General features: G+C 40.3%; 1 protein-coding gene across 1 annotated transcript in view; it reads right to left on the bottom strand.

Moving 5' to 3' along the window:
* tbc1d32 (TBC1 domain family, member 32) overlaps window positions 1-20,678 on the bottom strand; it is a 107,070-nt gene that overhangs the window by 56,916 nt on the left and 29,476 nt on the right. Inside the window, exons 22-23 of the mRNA XM_074684569.1 lie at window positions 15,350-15,469; window positions 14,987-15,075 (exon numbers count right to left, since the gene is read on the bottom strand). Coding sequence (XP_074540670.1) covers window positions 14,987-15,075; window positions 15,350-15,469 — 209 coding nt within the window. The remainder of the gene's footprint in view (window positions 1-14,986; window positions 15,076-15,349; window positions 15,470-20,678) is intronic.

Here is a 20,678-nt window from a genome sequence, read left to right as displayed (position 1 = left end):
TCGACACTTTTAGTGTTTTAACTCAGAGTTTTTATGATTTAATACCTGCTGAGAGAGAAAAGGCTCAAGAAATCTTTCAAACAAGCATCAGTGGAGTCTGAGCTGGTAAATGTCGAGCAGTTACAGCAATTGCTACAAGAGAGAAGAGAGAAGAGATGTTGAAAGTTGGCGGATGATGCTACCAAAAATATTCTAAATTCAAGACATGATGATGTCGCCCAGCAGACCAATCACAGAGCTTGTAGTCTGCACTGATTCGACTTGAAGCTTCATTTCTGAAGAGGGAGCATGATAGGCTGGGTGTGCAGGCTTCTGCATAGGTACGGGGCGATATAAACATCGATATAGACTGCAGTTTTTCTTAGTTGCTCTGGTTTATTTCTCAGATCAGAATTGCAATTCTAAAAATTACTCATTCAATCTTCACATCATTGTGACACTTGTGCTCAATGAAAACTCAGTATTTCATTTCTTTGAATAAGTTGCAAATGCTTCTAGACAGTTTTCTTCTGTTTCCTACATTATCAGCTGCTTATGTCATATTGATCAAAATGGATTATTATGGGTCTCTGTTGAATACTCTCACCCCCCACAACATTTAGTCATGAGCTCATCGCCTAAGTCTTAACATGCAAAAAGTTTAAACAAGTTAGTTCTATAATACACCTCATGGTGCATCCTGGACACATCATCAGTGATGTACCTGGGGTCACTGGGTGTTTCTGGTCTTACAACGGACACCCTCACCCTGGCGACCCAGTCGGGGGGGGGGGGGAATCAGGCCCCGACTTGTATTCAGGCAGCACACTATGTCCCCCCTAGAGGCTAGAGCCACCATGAAGCCTTTTCTGCTACTTCCACCATGTTTTTGATGGCTCTTCATCCGGCAAACCCACCAATGCCTAGGAGTCCCGGGACCCGGTGCAAGGACTTGCCTGCAAAGTCCCCGCAGCCCACCTTGATAGGCTCACAGCAAGTTATCTTGCATGTGATCTCAATTTGAGTGCTCTCAATAGCAAAAATGTGCGGATACTTCTAAAAACATTTTGAGGTGCATTGTGATTTGATTTAAAATAAATTATTTGCTATTTATCAAAAAAAAAAAAACAGTAACCTACCAATTATGATTTGCAACGATAAATTTGGACATTATTTTAAAGAAGTTATGTGCCAATTTTAAAGAAGTTATGTGCTAATTTCAAAGAAACAAGAAAAAACTTGGTCTTATTATTACCCAAGTGTAATGAAATTTGTGGACCTCTAAAGGAAAGTGTTACTGCTGTAACTTACAATTACTTACAGTTTACAACAGTCATCAAAACTTTTGCCATAGTTTATATCAGAACGTCCTTCTAGAGTACACTGTTATACTGACAACATGACTCAGCACTTTGACTGTCCTGTCCATACACACTGATACGAGGACTTGTCATTCTGATGCACTGACATGTTTACTCACACAGATATTTACTTTTGAAGGATGAACTAAGGATTTTGAGAAAGACTGGCTTTTGCAGGTAATCCATGGTGTTTTGCTATTTGTACAAACTGTTTTGATAAATGCACTTGCTGTTTTGCAAATGGCGAGGATTATTCGAGAACTGTACCAAAGCAACTGAGAAAAACTGTAAGCGGAAAATCAAGACGGCACACTCTGCTGTTTAAAAATGGTACTGCAATTCATTTTTTACCTCAATGATCAGCATTGTTCCTCATTTGTTCTGATTTTCAGCTGTAAACTACTATTGTATTCTCATTTTTTACCTGTTTTCTGTGTTTTATAGCCATGAAAAAAGCTAAAAGTGTGGGCAGAAAAGCTTTTTCACAAAAGTGTTAGATGTGATTCTCAAACATGAAAAAATGCACACCTTCAAACAATCAATCCAGTCCATTTTTCTGCTTCTGTGCACATGTAGTATGTCATAACTGTTATTTCAGACCCTTTGTGTGTTCAATGTCTCGATATCCTTCCTCCCATCACTGCTATTAGCCTCTCTCCATTTTCAAAACAACGCTTCAAATGCACCGTGAAATGAGCAGAAATGTCAGGGTTATTTTTACACATTTAAAAGCCGATTGAAAACAACTCTTTCCTGCCTTTCACTAAATGTCACTTCAGTTTCTAATAGCATGTGTTCTTGTTCGTACATGAGATGTGGTGTTCGGCTCAGCGTGTTGTTTGGAGTGTTTTGTCCTTGTGAAATACCGCTCTCTTTCTCCCTTTTCTTTTAAACAGCTGCCTCATTTTCTGATGTTGCCGTGCAGTATAGCTCCAGCTCCTGTTTGACTGACAGCTGTACTCACTCATCCTGTCAGCGGCACAGCAAGAGGCTGAGAGTCTGTCAGGCCTTCTGACCTCGCTCGGTTTGAAACAAAGCAGCAGGGAACCTTTCCCCTAACCTTCCACTTAGTCTCCTTGATGGGCTTCTATCAGCTGGGGTGAAGACTGACTGACTGTACAATCAGAGGTCTTGTTGTCCAGAATGACTTCTTTCTATACTAGCTTCCCTGTTTCTGTTACCTTTCCCCATCTGAATGCATTTATTCCAGGGACACAACTAATGCTTGTTTCAATCTTCAATTAATCTGAAACCTTTTTCTTAGACTATTTAATCTTAACTGAAAGAAACAGCTAAAATGCCAATTTAATTGGATTGCAGATTATTTTCAGCATGTTTTGATTACAGCCTGTTTTATACTTCTGGACTTCCTCTTCTGAATCAACACTGCAGCCTTCATTCTTCGTCTGCAAAGTCCTTGTAAAGCTCTTTGCACACCAGAGGCGTATTTTTTGCGCACATATTTCGCACTCTATTTATTTTTTTCGAACCTACTGTTTTTCGATGCAAGCTTTCACACCAGCCGCATTCTTCTCAAAATTGTGGCTTTAATTTTTTCAGACTGAGGTTGTTTTTTCCAAAGTTTCGCTTGCAATAAGTACACATCTGGTCAATCAAAACGCTAGCTGTTGACAAGTCATGTACCAAAATATTCAACGTTGATTGTGTTCATGTCCCAGCGCCTGGTTCTTTACAATAACTTACGATACAATTACAAAGACAAGGTTTGAAGGAGAATAGCTGCGGAGTTTGAACATGACGCCTGCAAACTTTTCGCAATTCCGTGCTGTTTGTTCACATTACTGTTGGTGTGCAGAGGCCACAACAATGTAAATGACTTAACATACATAACATCCTCAAAGATATGTTGAAAAATCACAAAATGTAGCAGGACCACAAACAAGCCATCTGATGATCGTACAGACCACAGTGCCCTCATGTGTATTGGAGGAGTATTGCAAAGCGACATTGGAGATATCACCACAAAGTATGTGGTGCCCATGACTGTGTCTGCCACCACCATGTACGGTCAAACGGAAAAGGGTGAATGAACCATGCTACCCCTACAAAAGTCTGTGCCTAAGTTTGGCCGCCTCTGTCAGAAAAGTTTAGCTCCGACCCATAGACTCTAACAAAAATAAACGGCATCTTTCTCGGCTCTAAGTGAGGTCGCCATAAAAACTGCTCCCCCTGGTGGCTGGCTGCAGTATAGGTAAAAAAAATCTGTCTTTCATGTCATTCCAAATGGGCTGTGGTCAAACTTTAAAAAATGAATACACCTCATAGAAATGTCTCTCACGTCTGATTGTTGTGGTGATTTAAAGATATTTGGCTGCCTTGCATTCAAGTCCTCTTTTTTTCAGAAAAGTTTCATTTTTATTAGTTATAAGAGGATAAAAATTAAGGTTTACGTCACGTTTAACAATGATTGACAGATGCTGTTCTTGTGTACTTTTTCGGGGACTGTAAAACATGTCAGGAGGTAGAGTCAGGAAGTAATTAGACTCTCGAAAGAAAAAAAAAAATATATATATTTTTTTTCACCCGGCTCCACTCAGATTCTCCCAGAATCCCCCACAATCATTACTGCGCGGACTCTGGCTGCACAACTGCTTCAACGGCTGCGCCTGTGACGGGGGAACTTTGGCTTCAAAACCTGTAATGGTAAATGGCGAAGCCACACTGTCCACTCTATACACAGTCTATGCTCCACTCCTGATTCCATGATCCAGTCACCAGAACATGTCTGTGAAGTTTCTCAATCAGCAAGGTCATGATAACTTGAAGCTTGATCTGATAAAGGCAACTGGTAGAGTTCATGAAGACTTTTTACTTCTCCTCCAAAAGTTCTCTTCAGTTCCAAACACAAGAAAGGAGCAGTAGACAGATCTACAGATCTTGAGGTCTGCCAAGTTAGCCTTGTAAGATCATTCGCAGAGTCTTTGATCTGGTTGCTGAAAGATGTTGAGATTTTCAATCGTTTGTTGGCATCGTTGGCAAAGTCGATAACCTAGTTTCTGAGAATTGTTGGGGTCACCAGAATAAGATGTAAAGTGCCAGACTAGAGGAGCTACTCAAAACTCTTCCAAATTGAGATTTCGCAAGACACCCATTGAAATATTGTATAAGTCCATTAGTGTCACAGTAAACCAAGAGATCATTTCCAATATTTTTAATGTCATGAATCATCAGTTAATGTTTCACGAACGCTTTGACTGATGCCACTTCCGCAACACATTTTATCTTTCAGAATTTCAACAAATTTTTCTGCTTTCTTTGGTTTATAGTTGGACCAAAAGTTTCTGTATTTCGAGGTGTTAATACCCATCCTTTAGCTACATTCTCAAGTCCAAACATATGTCCTTCACTTGCTAAGGTTTCTGTATTCTTGAGTCTTTTGTCTTTATATCTGTCCTACAGCTGTGATTCACCAATGTCCGCTCTGTAGATCAACAATCTTATCTCCTTTTATCTCATCTCTGCTGACGGCCATATTTTATTTTAGGTCTAGCACTATCAGCAAAATTGGCTGAAGAGACACTTTTGAATTTAACTCAAAGAGGAACAGATAACTCCTGTTTTACTTTTGATAAGAGATCACAGCCTCCAGTGCAGACAATCTGTTTCTTTTTTTTTTGGTGTTGGCATTAAACCATAGTATGATGTCAGCAAGTTTACTAATTGTGTTTACAGTGTGAATTGCTATGCATAATTAAAAGTGCACACGTAGCCCTATAGGATGCCAAAAACCCAGATGTGGGTAATGAATGAAGGCTTCTTAACTACACACATACGTCAGTGGGGAACGCTGCTAATGTGACATAAAAGAGCAGGAGATCAACTGCTTATGCCCAGCCTGATTTCTTTGCATTATTTCAGACATGTTGTGTTTCAAAAGTAACAGATCTTATAATTCTTCCCACAAGGACACAAGTCAAATCATTCAAAATGCTTCAATCCATCTCACCTGAGAGCTCAAGTTGTTGTCATTCATTTTGACAAGGACTACATCTCACTTAATCTTCAAGGAACGAAACGCCCGTTCATGACTGATGATTGCTCTCTTGATGATGTGGTCACATGCATCAGATGACACAAGTAAAAACCAATCAGAAGCAGTAATCTCCTTGCCAGTCTGAGTAATGATCATGCCTCTGATTGATTAGTCATGCCTGAGGCAAGATGCAAATGGTAATCTTTATGGAAGCACCATTTGGGAGGCTTAAAGCACCGACAGTCAAGGGGGGGGGCTGTTTAAATCAATCATAAAATCATTAAATGGAGCAGTAATGCAAAGAAAAGCTCTGGAAATGTGGAGATAAGAAGACATCGTTTCCCAAAGGTTTTGAGGGAATGCTAAATACTACTGCCAAATCATCAGCTTTCATGGTAGAAACAGAGGAACTTCTCAGCTCTTTTAAAAATGGCCTGTACTTACCCAGGAACTAATCTAAAGGCCACGGGTGTCCTTTTATTAACTTTTATGGGAAGCTAAATTTAGGCACTTAACAACACTATGTAATTTTTACACACTGCAGGGAGTTTATTAAACCACCATGCTTCAAAACTCCTGGGATGAGTCTTTAAAACAGACTGAAATTACACTAATCCCTCTATATGAGTATCAAAGTAATTTTATTGTGCCCTGCAAAAAAATGCTTCAATTTAAGACATACATATTCCTCGAAATAAAAATGTCTGGAGTGTTATTTATGGCCTAGGGGGGAAACTGAGGCACACAATGTGTTGAATCATGTTGCACAATAAACAACTGGTTTAAACACAAGTTATAAAATAGCAGCTACTGTATAATATTAAATGTGGAGTCCCCCAAGGCTCCATCCTGGGTCCTCTTGTTTTTTGAAATCTTTATGTTTCAGCTGGCTCAGTTTATAGGTTATGCAGATGACGTACAGTTATACATTAAAATGTCAATACAAGCTTTAACATGCTGAATAAATCAATGAGTGGATGTGCCTTAAATGTCTCCAGTTGAAGGGAGATACATTTGAAGAAGTAGTTTTTCGAGCCAAAGAGTAGAAAATGAAAGTCAGAAGGAAATAAGAGTCTTTTATTCAGTATGTCCAAAATACATTAGTGCTTCTCTCTTATATTACAAACTATCTAGACTGCTCAAGTCTTCGGACAAGTTGTCAGAACCAAACTTTGAAACATGGGCAGCATTTATGTTTCAACTCAAGAAATCTAAAATCTACAATAATAAATCCCCTAAAATCTCAGGTTAAATAACACTTTTCTTGTAAATCTAGGTTGAAGCTCAGAATGATTTTTCCTTTTTTTTTGTTTTTTTTTTGTTTGTTGAGGCACACAATATGTTGAGTCATGTTGCACAGCACTCAACTGGTTTAAATCTTACTTATAAGATAAAAGCTACTCTATGACGCTGCATGCGGAGTCCCCCAAGGCTCTTTACTGGGCCGTCTTGTTTTTTGAAAAATGTACGTTATAACTGGCTCAGTTTATAGGTTATGCAGATGACAAACAGTTATTCATTAAAGAGGAGAAAATGAAGGTCAGAAAGAGCTGAGAGTCTTTAGGTCCAAAATACATTAGTGCTATTCAATTATAGCACAAACTATCTAGACTACTCAAGTCCTCTGGGACAAGTCATCAGAACCAAACATGGAAAGGCAGTATTCACGTTTTAACTCTAGATATCTACAATAAACCCCCTAAAATGTCAGGTCCTCTCAAACTCTTTTCTTGTAAATACAGAAGCTTCAAATGATTTTTCAGGGGCTTTTTTTCTGTGTTCAAGTGAGTGTTTGTAAGAACAGTTTTCATGTCTAGTGAAGAACTTAGCATTGCCTTTTGCCAAAACCTGTAATATAAAGAAACTGGCTTTGCCTTGCTGTCATGTTGGAACACTCCAGCAGGCAGCTGTGTAATCCACCTGATTTAGTCGCTGACACTTATTTGGCACATGCTGTAAAGACAAGGTGTTGTGTGGGCATAAAGACAGCATGCTAGAATAGCCCAAGCTACCCACTCATTATCATCACTGACTCTAAAAATGCCGCTACAACAAAAATCCAGACAGCTTTTTGCTCTTCCTAAACACAGAGTCAGTGATAACAAGATGTGTTCTACGTGTCTCCTTCCTTGTATCATTGCTGGTGTCTTTTTGAAGCAGTAGTGACCAGATTCATAATAATGTCTCCAGTGTTTAGTGGAGACTTTGCTGCCAACAAGAAAACAAAAATCAAATCATGTGTGAAGTTCTGCACCAGCAAACACTTGACATGTTCGGAGCCATCAATAGGAGGAGGATAAAGGCATCCAAACAATTCAGACTGAGGAAGAGGAAGAAGGGGAAGAGGGCTGGTTGCGATGACAACAAAGAGGCTTTCAGTGAGGAGGAAGAGGGCTGAGGGATTTTAGCTCTCATTAGTTTGTGGAGATCAAGAGGGCTGGAAATTGTAGCTTCTCTTCTTCTTCTTCTTCTTCTTTTTTTTTTTTTTTACCAGGGGGGCTTCACTTCAGAAGTGCTTGGAGTATGTTTGCTTGACAGCAGGGCTGGTGATTAAACCTGAAATGAATATTTTGAAAAGCCCTAGGAACCAAAAGAAGAGGTCCAGAGTTAATGAACGCCAGTGGCCAGAAGTTATGACAGAAATGAAGTTACATTAATGGTATGACTCTGCTCTGGGACCTGGAATGATGGGGGAACTATTTGTGAGGAGAGTACACCTACTCCCTTTCATGTGTGTACAACAGAACAACACATGTAGCTCTTGCATAATTTCTCCTTTTTTATCTAAAAAGCATATCAACAAGTTTTTATGTGAGGACACAAAAAAATTAGAAAGAAACCGAAACTTAAAGCTCATGATTACGTGTTTGTCTAGACAAAAATAAAGGTGCTAATGGACATCATTTTAAAGCCAAAATAAATCAATTTTTGCTTTTAATAGTGAGCTCAGAACACAATAATTACATCTTGTTTTCATTTCCACCTGCTTTTTCTGGTGCCAGCTTTTTATCATTGTAAATTTATGATGTGTACACAAAGTACAAAGAGTCTCTTAATTAAACATTAGTTTGGCTGCCAGGTTGTCAGCATAATTGAATTTCTAACTATCTTCATGTCTCAGTGGGAAAAATACAACATTACATGCAGAATTGTTGTCCAATGGACTGAGAAAATCAGACTTAATAAGTGTTTATGCCGCTCTTTGTGTAACGCTGTATAAGGCTGATGCTCCCGTGTCACACAAACACACAGAGGAAATAATGACACAGCGGAGGAAGAGCTCCTCAAAGACGAAACACAAGCAGGTGCTTCTGATGCCTGAGCTGAGAAGAGGAGAATTTTCCACTTTAAATTGGATCATGCTTCTGCATTTCAGAGCGACTAAAGTAATATTCTTTGCTGTCATGATTACATCAAACAAAACTGGTCTACACTCTGTGTGAAAGTTTGACCATGAAAATAGATCAATGTGCTATCGATGGGCTTGTTTTTAATCATCCAGCTGTGATGAAAAAGTTTTTCCACTCACAGCTAATGAGGCAGTTTTCCTTGAACAAATAACAAGGGCATCTACTTTTTTTTACTATTAAACAGTCAAAATTTGATTAAGATAGAATAAACAGAAACTTTTTCTGAGAGAACTTTGTTGAAAATGTTGGTTAAGGAGGTGAGTGTGTTTAAACTTATGTGGCTTTGTCGCTCTGTGAGATAGCATTAACAACACGGTAACTTTACTTGATTTTTGCTTATAGTCAAGCAACAGGGGGCGGTGTTCCCCAGGAAATATACATCAGCAAAACTGCATCAGGAGGGATCAAGTGGAGCCTTTCATTACATACAAAGAAAAACTGCTTGCAGGTATAGATGTAGTATAACTGCTAGCATCAAAGTTGTTTAAAGCAGGGATTCTCAAACTGTTTTAGACCATCGACCCCTTTCAGGTTAGATATTTTTCCAGCGTCAACAAATAGCATTATATTACTATTCAATAATGTATTTTGCAACAACAGAATAAAGCTACATTTATACTGTCCAAGTAGTTCCTTTTGTAAACTTTGAGAAAATGTTGACTCTAAGGCCCCGTTTACACGACGCCGAACACGGTCGATTCCGCAAACATTTCATTGCGTTTTGGCCTTCCGTTTAGACGAGACCACGTTGCGTTTTCAGTGAAAACGTGTGCAGAAAAAACGGCAGAAAAAGAAAGAACAGAAGAGGAGACTTGTCCTCCTGGAGTCGTACGAACGCGGATCGTTTTCACGCCGTCCTCATGTAAACGCGGGTGGCTTTTGAAAACGCAAAGGAAGAATCGTTGCGGGAGTCTCCGTGTAAACGGGGCCTAAAGCAGTGGTGTGCACAGAGGGGGAGGGCAAGGGGGATGGCCAACCCCCTCGTGGCCCAATTGTTGAAAAACACGTGCCTAAGTGCCCTCTTTGGAGCAAAAACACACGCTAAAGTGACCTCTCTGGGGTCAAGATGTGTGCCAAAGTGCCCTCCAGATTGGCAAAACACACTTGACTGCCTTTTTGAGTGGTTAAAATATGATTAACTGCCCCCTTTTTTTCCTTCTTTTTGCCCCTGCCCTTCAAAAAGTCTGTGAAGGCCACTGCACCAAGGTGTTTTTTGGTTTGAGGGTTTTTTTTCGTCATTTTGCTGGAAACTATAAACTGATAGACCCGTGACGTTCACATGAGAATTGATTTCATGGTGCAAAACATGGGATGAGAGTATTGGAAAAAAAAAACAAAAACAGATTTTATTGGTGCAAGAGATCACAGTTAGTTGCTTTTTCAAAGATACAGCACACTTGCACAATTATCTTTAAATTTCCTGTGCACCCCCAAGCTATGGTTCATGGACCCCTGGGGGTTCTGGGACCCCACTTTGAGAAACACTGGTTTAGAGCACTTCAACTTTTTTACCTTTGTCTAAGGATATTTCTATGTAATAGAAGCACAGAAAACATGCTTGAACTCCATTTTACATCACCATCCAGTATCTGATATCTGATTTTGTTCACATTTTTAGACCCTGCCAGAAATGCATACCCATACATTTGATTCCTTGCCGTTTTTTTTTAACCACACTGGGCCCTAAATATATGTTTCTCATAAGCACAAGTTAGTTTCTGGTGCCTACAACAATATTTTTTTTCTTTTTTCTGCCTGTGTCCCTTTGGGGACTCCATAGAACTGCAATGCCATGGCACAAGTGAAATATAGCCCAGTTTGTTTACTTAAAGATCACATTGCATAGAGTTTGGCAATGATTAAGAACGTTACTATGGTGAATTATTTAGTCATTTCATGCAGTGCATACAATTTTTACTACACTGTTTATTACAAATGCAATGATACCCTTATCCCTCTCAGCCCTCTATTGTGATGTTAAGGCCAAACTGCTCCATGTTTTACTACTCTGCTCTGAGCCATTTTTCGCACCTTTTCTCCAGAGTAAAGAGCAGAAACAGAAGAAAAGTTAGCATTTCAATGCTGCAGCAATGACTGTCACCTCTGCCCCTAGCACGATTCAGCCTTGTGCTTTAGAGCCACATTAACCCGGGATGACTTGCTCAGATTCCGAGCTAAAAACACATTTTTTCTAAAAGTGCAACAACATTAAAGGGACATGAAGGTAGAGAATATCTGCAGCGTCACATCTCCTAAAGAGCCTAATATTGTTCAAAAGAGGTGGTGGAGACCAAAACTGGAGCCAAAAGTAAGCTTCCATTGGATGTATGTTTGTCGGCTTATCATATTATGTAAAAATGACACTGATACAATTATAAAACTAACTTTTGGTTTGTTTTTCACAATATTAAACAGACAGTGATGAGGTAAGTAGAACTAGGATCTTAACTGGCTGATTTTACGCAGGCTTCAGAGCTTAATGCTCCCACATAAACAGCTCAAACTTGAGTGCAACAGATACAGGGTGACATTATTAATTTATCACATCAGTATTTGTGTAGTCAGCAGGATAAAAAGGAGTTATTTTTCTGCTCACCCAGTCAAGATTCTGATCTGCTTTAACAACCTGCTCTCTATATACAGACCTTTATGTAACGCACACTGACAACATAAAAAACCTCCTTCACAGCTTCTATCTTGACCTGTTTTTGCACCTCTTTCACTCGCTATGTGCTTTTTAACTCACGCCTTCCTTTTGACACATTCTTTATTAATGAGTACAATGTCCTTGAAAAGAGTCGCTGCCTTATTGAATTCAATGTCCCCCTCAGGGGTCAATAAAACAGTGTGCGCAGCTATACCAAAGCGCCGTACACCCTCAGGCTGTGGATAATCAGGAAATCAAATAAAAACAGGCATCAGTGTACTGTGGTTGATACCGTGTTACAACAGACTTGTTGGAATGGGTTTGGGTTTGTCTGTTAGCTCATAACAGTCATGAAGGTGAGTTGAACGGTAAAACAAACACTTTCTTTGGCTGGAAAATAATAACCTAGATTAATTCAGAAGTCTTAGGTTCAACACAAATATGAAACTGAACAAATACTTCAAAAAATGCCACATTTAGCACCTTCAGCGACACCCACAGAGGCTTTGAGTGTGGCTTTGTCAGTTAATCCATCAGTCCGGATTGTAAACAGAGAGAGCATCTTGTTCCTTTCACTTTGCTTCTGGATGTTAATGGAAGTGGGCTGACTGACAGGCACAGACAGAGTGAGTGAGTCAGCGCCGCTCCAAACAAGTCAGAGCTATTGTGATTCAGAGAGCCTCAGAGAAGATGAAGGAATTCGCGGCAGCTACCTGAATATTGCACACAGAACCGAGAGACATCAGTGTCTGAGGAGAGAGGAAAATATTCATTTGCATGGATTGCTTTTTATCTCCATTAAACACATTTTAGGCAGTTGTTGAAACTAAATCCCCCAGCTAAATAAAGTGGCAAGTCTTGGACAGATAGTAGTAAATTCTCCCTACTATTATTTTTTTATTATGCACTAATTTTAATACAGCTGTAAGGAACTTGATTCATTTTTGTTGATTTTGTCGCCCCCTTATGACTAAAGATCTGGAGCTGCAATGATCCTGCTTAAATAAGTGTTTGACACTCAACAGCTAACACACTTTGTGACCTCAGTTTGTAGTTTGGTGTCCAGAAGGTGAGCAGACTATCTGTTTATTGTTACTCACAGGAACGTGTAACGATAGTGGTTCCTGGTTACGTCCTACCTGGCAAGTTTTTCTCCAGCTGTGCAGTAATCCCAATTTGAAAAAGGAACAATAAACTGCCCAAAGTAGACTGGATTTTACTCATGAAGCATGACAAGACAGATTCTTCTTAGATTTGTCTATAAATGCTGTTTCAAGGTAAAAAAAAAATAAAAATAAACACAATAAAACTCTTTAACGTAAGCAGATAAATACAATAGTGTTAAAAAATCGTGTAAATTATCGGTATATGGACGCTACCAGTGCTCATCTACCAGCCCCAGCCTCACCAATCAGAGCTAACATAACCTCACTCTTAATTTTATGATAGACTCTCAAGTTTGAACAGACCACTGCAGAATAACTGCCGACTGTGGGTTGGAATGAACATTAGCACAAACAGTTTGGTCCTTTAGCTTAGGCTGCATCACTCTCCTGTTTAGCTTTCCTCTGTTCTGACCTCCTTTTTCTTTTAGACAGACCAGCTCCAGTGCCCAACATTACTACAAAATAAATACAAGAAATTATTTTTCTTTTCTAAATAAAGTCCAGATTTTTCTTCTCACTGCTCAACTTTGACATTGTGTCAAAACAGGAGCTCAGGGGTCTTTATTGATGGCGTCTGTTGAAGGTGCCCCCAGTTTGAATCAGTTCCAGGAACAAGCGGGAAGATGCAGCTGATCAGTAGTTGCATGAAAGCTCGGGTAGCTAAGTCCCTGGAGTTTCTAATACAAAACTTATGAATGAATTTTTTATGGTGTCTTGGGTCAAGTTTTCATTATTATTTAACCTTTACATCCATTGTGTGGTTTTATATGTGTGTGTTGACTTGGAAAATACAAAACAAAACAATTTTTGTCAGGGTTTTTTTTCATGGCTGGCACCCCATAATAAAAATAACTTTGCAACGACAACAACAAAAAATGTCTCTTAACTCATAAACCTTCACAATGTGTTGTAAATAGATCTATGTTCTTCGGGGAAAATCCAACCCACATCTTCTTTTACATAGTGTATTATAAATAGGCAAATATAGACCTTTTCAAGGATCACTTACGACTGAAATACACCAATTGCATCTCCACTCTGTCTCCACTCCGTCACGGCACTGGATTAGATAGGTTTCCATTCAAGTCAACCTCTCAACTCACACTGTATCAACTGTGTGGTGGGTCTGGCAGGTTGTAGCCGATATGCAACCATCCTATTTTGGCCAAATGCCAGAGCTGTGATATTTCAATTCCACATGAGGAAGACTGAATGGGACAAGAAGTTGTGTCCAGGAACTACCTAAAAACACCTGGTAACTTTGAAAAGAAAACTTAACTGTGTCAAAACCAGATGGTATTTGGCTTGACTACAACAACAAACCGACATAATGAGCACAGCCAGACCAGGAGTCAACAGGTTTGAGGTTTTCCAGCCCAACATGAATGAAGAGAGCATCACCAATGGAGAGGGAAGCCTGGAAACTCCTCGCTCTGTGACTCCAGCTGTCTGTCAGTCATACGGCTTGCCGGACTGAACACACAGCTGACATGAGTCGACAAACCCAGTCAACAAACAACAAAGTAGAGCCAGACTTCAGTCGTACCTGGTGTATTTGAGGTGATACAAAGTCCTTGTAGGGCGATAAAAGTTCACTCATGTTTGTTCGGCTGCTTGTGTTAGATCCAGGTCTTAAGCTGTGACTAACAACATGCCAAAACATTTCCACTCAATGAGTTTTATTTGGCAGTATGGCTCTGTTCTGGGAGCTCCCTGACCCACCAAGTGCCCAAGTGGAAGGCTATTGTTAAAGTCTCTTTAGTTCAGTTTTATTGAACTGTTTCTGTGTGTATTAGAAATACAGGTGTGAAACATCTTCTCATTAATGGTCTAGTTTGCCTCATTGGGTCATATAGAGTATCAGTTTTAAATCAATTCTGTTTCATAACCAGTGAAAAGCCCCACAGTGTGTTTAGGTTTCACAGCAGCTCCTACACTGTTTCTTCTGCCTCGACTGAAGATGGAATTTCTACATCTTCAACCACTTCACAACTCCTCTCACTTTCTGTGTCGGTTCTTCATAAATATAGAAACACACACACACACACACACACACACACACACACACACACACACACACACACACACACACACACACACACACACACACACACACACACACACACACACACAGCCCAGCATATTTCTCTCTTATCCATAGAAATCCTTTCATCAGCCTTTCAGTGCAGGGTAATCAAAGTATAAAGAACCATGTCAGTCTGCTGCTGCTGCTAGAAGCCGAAGTGTGTGTGTGTGTGTGTGTGTGTGTGTGTGTGTGTGTGTGTGTGTGTGTGTGTGTGTGTGTGTGTGTGTGTGTGTGTGTGTGTGTGTGTGTGTGTGTGTGTGTGAGTGTAGCCACCAGAGGTTAATCCTATACCGTGTGCTACCCTGCTGGTGTTAAGTAATAGGAAAGAGAATATCAATCTCACCTCAGGCCGAACGTGTGAGACTGCTCGTGGTGGAAGAGGGAATGAATCTTGGCATCTGAATTCACAGCAATCAGCCTGTCAATCAAATCCTGTGGAGTAAAACGGGAGCTTTTGAAGGAAAGATAAAGCTGACATGGTGCGAAAAGACAACAGCGTGAGTATTTTACGACGTGTAAGGTGGGAAACGTACATCAGCCTAAGTGCATTGGGAGTTTAAAGAGGAGGAGGAGGAGGCTTCTGAGAGGTAAAACAAACGTGTAGGTGGTGGGTATCAGAAGGAGGAATAACAAGAGCAAACATGCCCTCAAATGGCTGAAAGAGGAACTGCAGTGTCTGGATGACGGAGTTTTAAAAAGCACTCACAGGGATGGAGGTTGGCATCTCTCTCAGGGTGTATTCAGGCTTGTTGGCAAGCGGCTGTCGGCCCAGGAGCTCCCACACCGAGTGAGAAGAGGAGAGCAGGTTGACTAAGGAGAGGAAGGACTGGAGAGACAGAAAGTAAAAAAAAAACAACAGAGTTAGAGAAAGAAGTAAAGAAAAAAGCAGAGGGAGAAACACTTGGAGAGATCAAACCTTAAACTTTCCTGAACAGGTTTTTATTCAGATTTAATTCCTTATGATGCATGCCTGTATGGAAGCCCAGAGTGGACACATGTTTAAATGCTTTGTTTACTCTATTTATGATTGAAACTAAAACTTATCTAATCATCATTTTCTTGTGAGGATTCCACACAATTATTTTTTCACATTCTAATAACAAAACAGGATGCTAGGTTAAGGTAGCTGTAATAAGCTGTTAAATGTTTGTTTTGTGCTGTTTTGACTATATGGAAACAACTAACGATTAAGTTGTAATCTCACATGAAGCTGAGATCTTAAGAAACATTTCAATTTAAGTGGTTATCAACAAAAAAGGGTGCAACAGTAATTGATCCACAAATGTCCGCCATCTATTGTATTTTGTGTTTGAAGAAACAAAAATGAGAACTCCATTTTTCATGGTTACCTGTTGTTGTGAGAGTTTGTCTTTTTGTTTGATTGTGAACAACATAACTCAAAAAGTAGCAAACGGATCTTGATGAAATTTTCAGGAAATGTTTAAAATGGTATGAGGAAAAAGTGATTAAGTTTTGGAGGTGATCTGGATCACTGTCTGGATCCAGGATTTTTTTAAAGGATTCTTTATCATTGTGAGATAGGGCCGTTCTCACCATGTGTATATAACTCTACTATAAATGGTCGGATTGCTTTGCAAGACAATACAAGACAAGGTCACCATAATTTCTGACAAATGTTAAAGTATGATCCAGATACTGGCAATATTCTGGATACTAAGATCCAGAATATGGATCTTAGTAACAAATTATCGTACAAACCTTCAACTATCACCAAATTGTAGCAGACAGTCTGCTGAAAGGGAGTATAACATTAAAGTAGGACTAAAGAGTTATCTATGCTCTCATGTGTGTTGGATCCTAACTTGGAGTGTTTTTGGAATCATTTTACTGTCATATTTTCTACATACTGTTGGTGTCACTGTGCTCTACACCTGTGAAGGTAAGGAGCCTGATCCCTAAAGGAGCCTGCCAGCTTTGACCACCAAACTGCAAAGTCACTGTAACTTAGATTTTGCCTTACCACCACAGACTTTCATTTATTGAATTTCTGATAAACTAATCAAGGAAGTTCAGCTACAGGTCTGGTGTTAACTTTTAACTAGTTGCATCGAGGTCACTCCTGGATCAAAAATCTCATTAACCTTGATACTACAACTCCTAAAACACACAGTAAGTGAGAAATATAAGAAATAAAAGAAGAACTAGTCACATTATTAAGGCAATAGAAACAATGATAAAACATGTACTGGTGTATCGAGCCACATGAACGGTTTAAACTTTACATTAATGTGTTAGAGTGCAGTGTCTTTGTTTTTACCAAAGACTTTATATAGAATGGAAACTGTGGCTCAGTTTTTTACCACTGCACAGTTTTGAAGCCAAAGTACCATCTAAGGCGCTGCCATCTTACAGCCAGAGTCTGCAGAGACTGTGGAGCTAGGTAACCAAAAAATGAAGTGTAATGTCTTTCTTTCAAGAATCAAAAATCTTTTTGGCTAACCTCCTCAAATTATTTACTACTTCCAAAAGACAAAAGATGTAAAGCCCTGTTGTAATGTCTAATAACTAATGAAAAAGAAACTTTTCAGAAAAAAACAGGACTTCAACACAATGCAGCCCAGTATCTTCATATAACCACAGCATACAGATTTGACAAACATCCCAATGAGGTCTATTTGGTTTACAGAGTTTTTGACCTACACTGCAGGAAGTCACCGGAGGGGACAGTTTTTGCTGCAACCTTACTTCAAGCCGAGCAATTTCTGCTGCTAAATGTTTTGCATGTGAGCTTAGGGAGCTATCGGATGAGGACTCCATGTGAAAAAAATAAAGAAATACAAATAATAAACGGACATGACACCCATCCATTATCTCAACTGTGGGGAGCTGGTGTCTAACACGGCTGTCTTTGGGCCCAGGGTGGGGCACAGCCTAGACAGGTCACCAGCCTTTCACAAGGCTAACACATAAAGATAGACCATTCACACACTCACACATCACAACAGATCATTTACAGTTGCCAGTCAGTCAATCACAGAAGGGTAAGTTCAAGTATAACGCCTGAAATAAACCAGATACATCTGCAGTGTGACTCTGTTTCGCTGCGTCTTGACTGTGTTCGTCAACTTACACCGGCTGCTTGTAAGCGTGACTGACAGATAGCTGGAGTTCTTGCACTTCCCACTCCATTGATAAGTCTCTGTTCATTCATGTTGGGCCATAAAACCTCAAACCTGTTGACTCCTGGTCTGGCCACGCTCATTATGTCTGAGTGTTGTCGCAGTCAAGCTAAATATGAACCGATTTTAACACAGTCTGTTTCATTCTGAAAGTCCCTGGGTGTTTTAAAGTAGTTTTCGGTCACGACTTCCTGTCCCACTCGATCTTCCCTACGCTAATTTATGCGTTACAGCTCCGTGTTCATCAAAAATAGGATGGCTGCTTATCACCTGCAACACCACAGACCAGCCACGCAGATGAACTGCAACAGAACAGATCCAGTGTAAGTTGACATATTGATTAGAATGAAACCTATTTGATCTGTTTGCCGTAACTGAAAGGAGATGCACTGCAGACACATCCAGTGTATTTTAACCGTATGGCGATGGCTAAAACAACTTCTGTATCTATAATTCTAAAAATGCTCAAACTACAAAATATAAGTAAGTGGGTTTTTATCAGAGTGTGTTTTTTGTTTTGTTTTTTTATAAGTGTTGCGTTTTGTTTCTGTGCTGCAGTGGTTTGAGGTTTGGCGTGTGGAGGTGTCGCCCTATTTACACACAGTTGTCCTTCATCAGAGGCAATCAGTGACTGCTCTCAGACTCCAGCTCTGACCCCTTCACTCCACATGACCCCCAGCACCTCATCCAACACCACCCTGCAACCCAGCACCATTTCCAAAAGCTCTGTTTGCAAGATCCCAACCAGGTCACCTTGGTTTTTGTTTAAAATGCAGTGTCTGTGTCTCCTTCCTGAGTCCACATGAGGTGACATCAAAATTTAACTTTATAAACAGCATACAAACAAACAAAATATGAGGTATAAATAACATGAAGAAACAGCCACAAAGTCAAACGCAAGTCCTCTTGGACTCCTCATGAATAAAGAGAACAGAGGGAACTAAAGGAAAGTGATGATGATTGCACCTGAATGCACCCACATCAATAAAAAGTCAGTTTTCATTTTAATTAAACACCCTGAACGCTTTCAACTTTTGCACTGATTGTGGAATTAAAGGTGTGTTTTTCTCAGGCTTTTCTCTTTCATCCACTCCTGCCTGTTTGATCATTCAAAAGGTTTGTTACAGACGTTGACACGTTTTATTCCCTGTCTTTTTTATGTATTCCAGCACCCAAATCCCCTCACCTTACCTACATGAATACATCAGAGCCTGTTTTCCTCTCCTGCATATTAAATTTGTTTTGTCTCACACAGGTCAAGGCACCAAACGTGACGCCATGCATTGCTAACTTCAGGTTTTTATCTCTTTCCAACACAAACTCAGCTCAGGGGCTCCGCTGGCAGCGACGGGCTTGAAGGTCTGACTCTAAGCATGTAACCTGGCAGCTGACCCACTGATAAGGAAGCTTTAAAGTCACCAGTGGCAGGGCACAGGTCACACTTCACCGACTGTTCGTATTCACTTGGATAGTTTCACTGAGAGTGAAGACTTGGCGCCTGTCAGAGGCCAGCATCAGACAGACTGACACACACACACACACAAGATACACACCCAGGCTTCAAATGAAAGTTTGATGTTGTCCTGGACTGAACCTGGAGGTTCTGCCAAAACGTGGACCAGCCCTCTGCCAGGAGGAAGCATTTTCAAGTTCACTCTTGGGCTTTATTGTTGTTTGTAGTTAATGGCTCTTTTACTTCTGAAGTTTTCAGGAATTTTTTAGAAGATCTGACCCTGAAATTCCATAAAGTAGCTGCTCACAGAGCATAAAATTTGCCAGATGAAGAGATTAAAGAGAGGGTATGATACTTTCCCATTTATCTTAAACACAGATTTAGGCCTTGTAGACATGCAACCAGGTATTTTCAAAAACAAATACCAATACTTTTGTCCAAATCCAAATCCAAATTTGCCTGTGAGTGCAGCTAAAAGCATGCCAAACTCAAAATGGGTACTGTTTTTCCGACGTAAAACACATCCAATCAGGACTAACTCCACTTATTAAACTGACGTTTTCAGTGATGTAAACTTGCGGTATTCGTGTGGATGACAGGCCTAAACATATAAAAATATATGCGGGTTCCCAAATATCCAGCTACATGTGGATATTGCCATTAGAATAGAATAGAATAGAATAGAATAGAAAATACTTTATTTATCCCCGAGGGGAAATTCAGGAGTCACCGCAGCATTTAAGAAAACAAAAGTAAGAAAGAGTATAGAAAGTGCAAAAAGGTCCACAAGAAAATAGATGACGACATCCCGTCCACCACTCGTCCACCACTCTCCAGCCCAGCCAGTCTCCACCTCCACAGGGTCCAGGACTGAGCCTCCCCAGCAGTCTGTTCAGTCTCTGTCTCCTGGATCCTGTCTGCTCACAGCAGGCGAAGCTCCTCCGATGTGTCGCCGGCGTCCGATGTCAGCTCCGTCAGCCACGTCCGTGAACAGCACGATGCCGCTGGGTTAGCACGGCTAGCTCGTCCATCCCCCGGGGCTAGATCCCACATTCCCAACAACGATGGATGGAAGGACAGGTCCACGTTGTCATCTCCCAGCTCACACCAGAGAACCGGCACGTCGTCCTCACCTCCTCCTCCTCAGCTCGAGGGAAATCATCAAGCCTTACACTAGTTAGCATTGGCATGCTACAGGCTGCTAACAGCTGAGTTCGCATGTAAACAATGCAGCCATGGTTACATGTAGGATCTCCAGACAAACACAGGAGAAAAGTAGTCAAAAATATCGAAGAAGCCACAAAAAATTTGGTGTCCGTGACCAACAATGAACCATACAAAGTGATGATCCACTCCAAATACAAAGATTACGAAAAAGAGACGAAAAAAATGACAAGAAACGGACAAAGACGAGAGAGCTGCTGCAACAGGCAGCTACTTGG

The sequence above is a fragment of the Halichoeres trimaculatus genome, unplaced genomic scaffold, assembly GCF_033239565.1.
Source record: "Halichoeres trimaculatus isolate MK-OKI-2021-1 unplaced genomic scaffold, fHalTri1.1 fHalTri1_scaffold_13, whole genome shotgun sequence".
Taxonomy (NCBI): Eukaryota; Metazoa; Chordata; class Actinopteri; order Labriformes; family Labridae; genus Halichoeres; species Halichoeres trimaculatus.
Note: the sequence above shows the minus strand (reverse complement) of the source record. Positions and strands in the feature narration are given on the sequence as shown.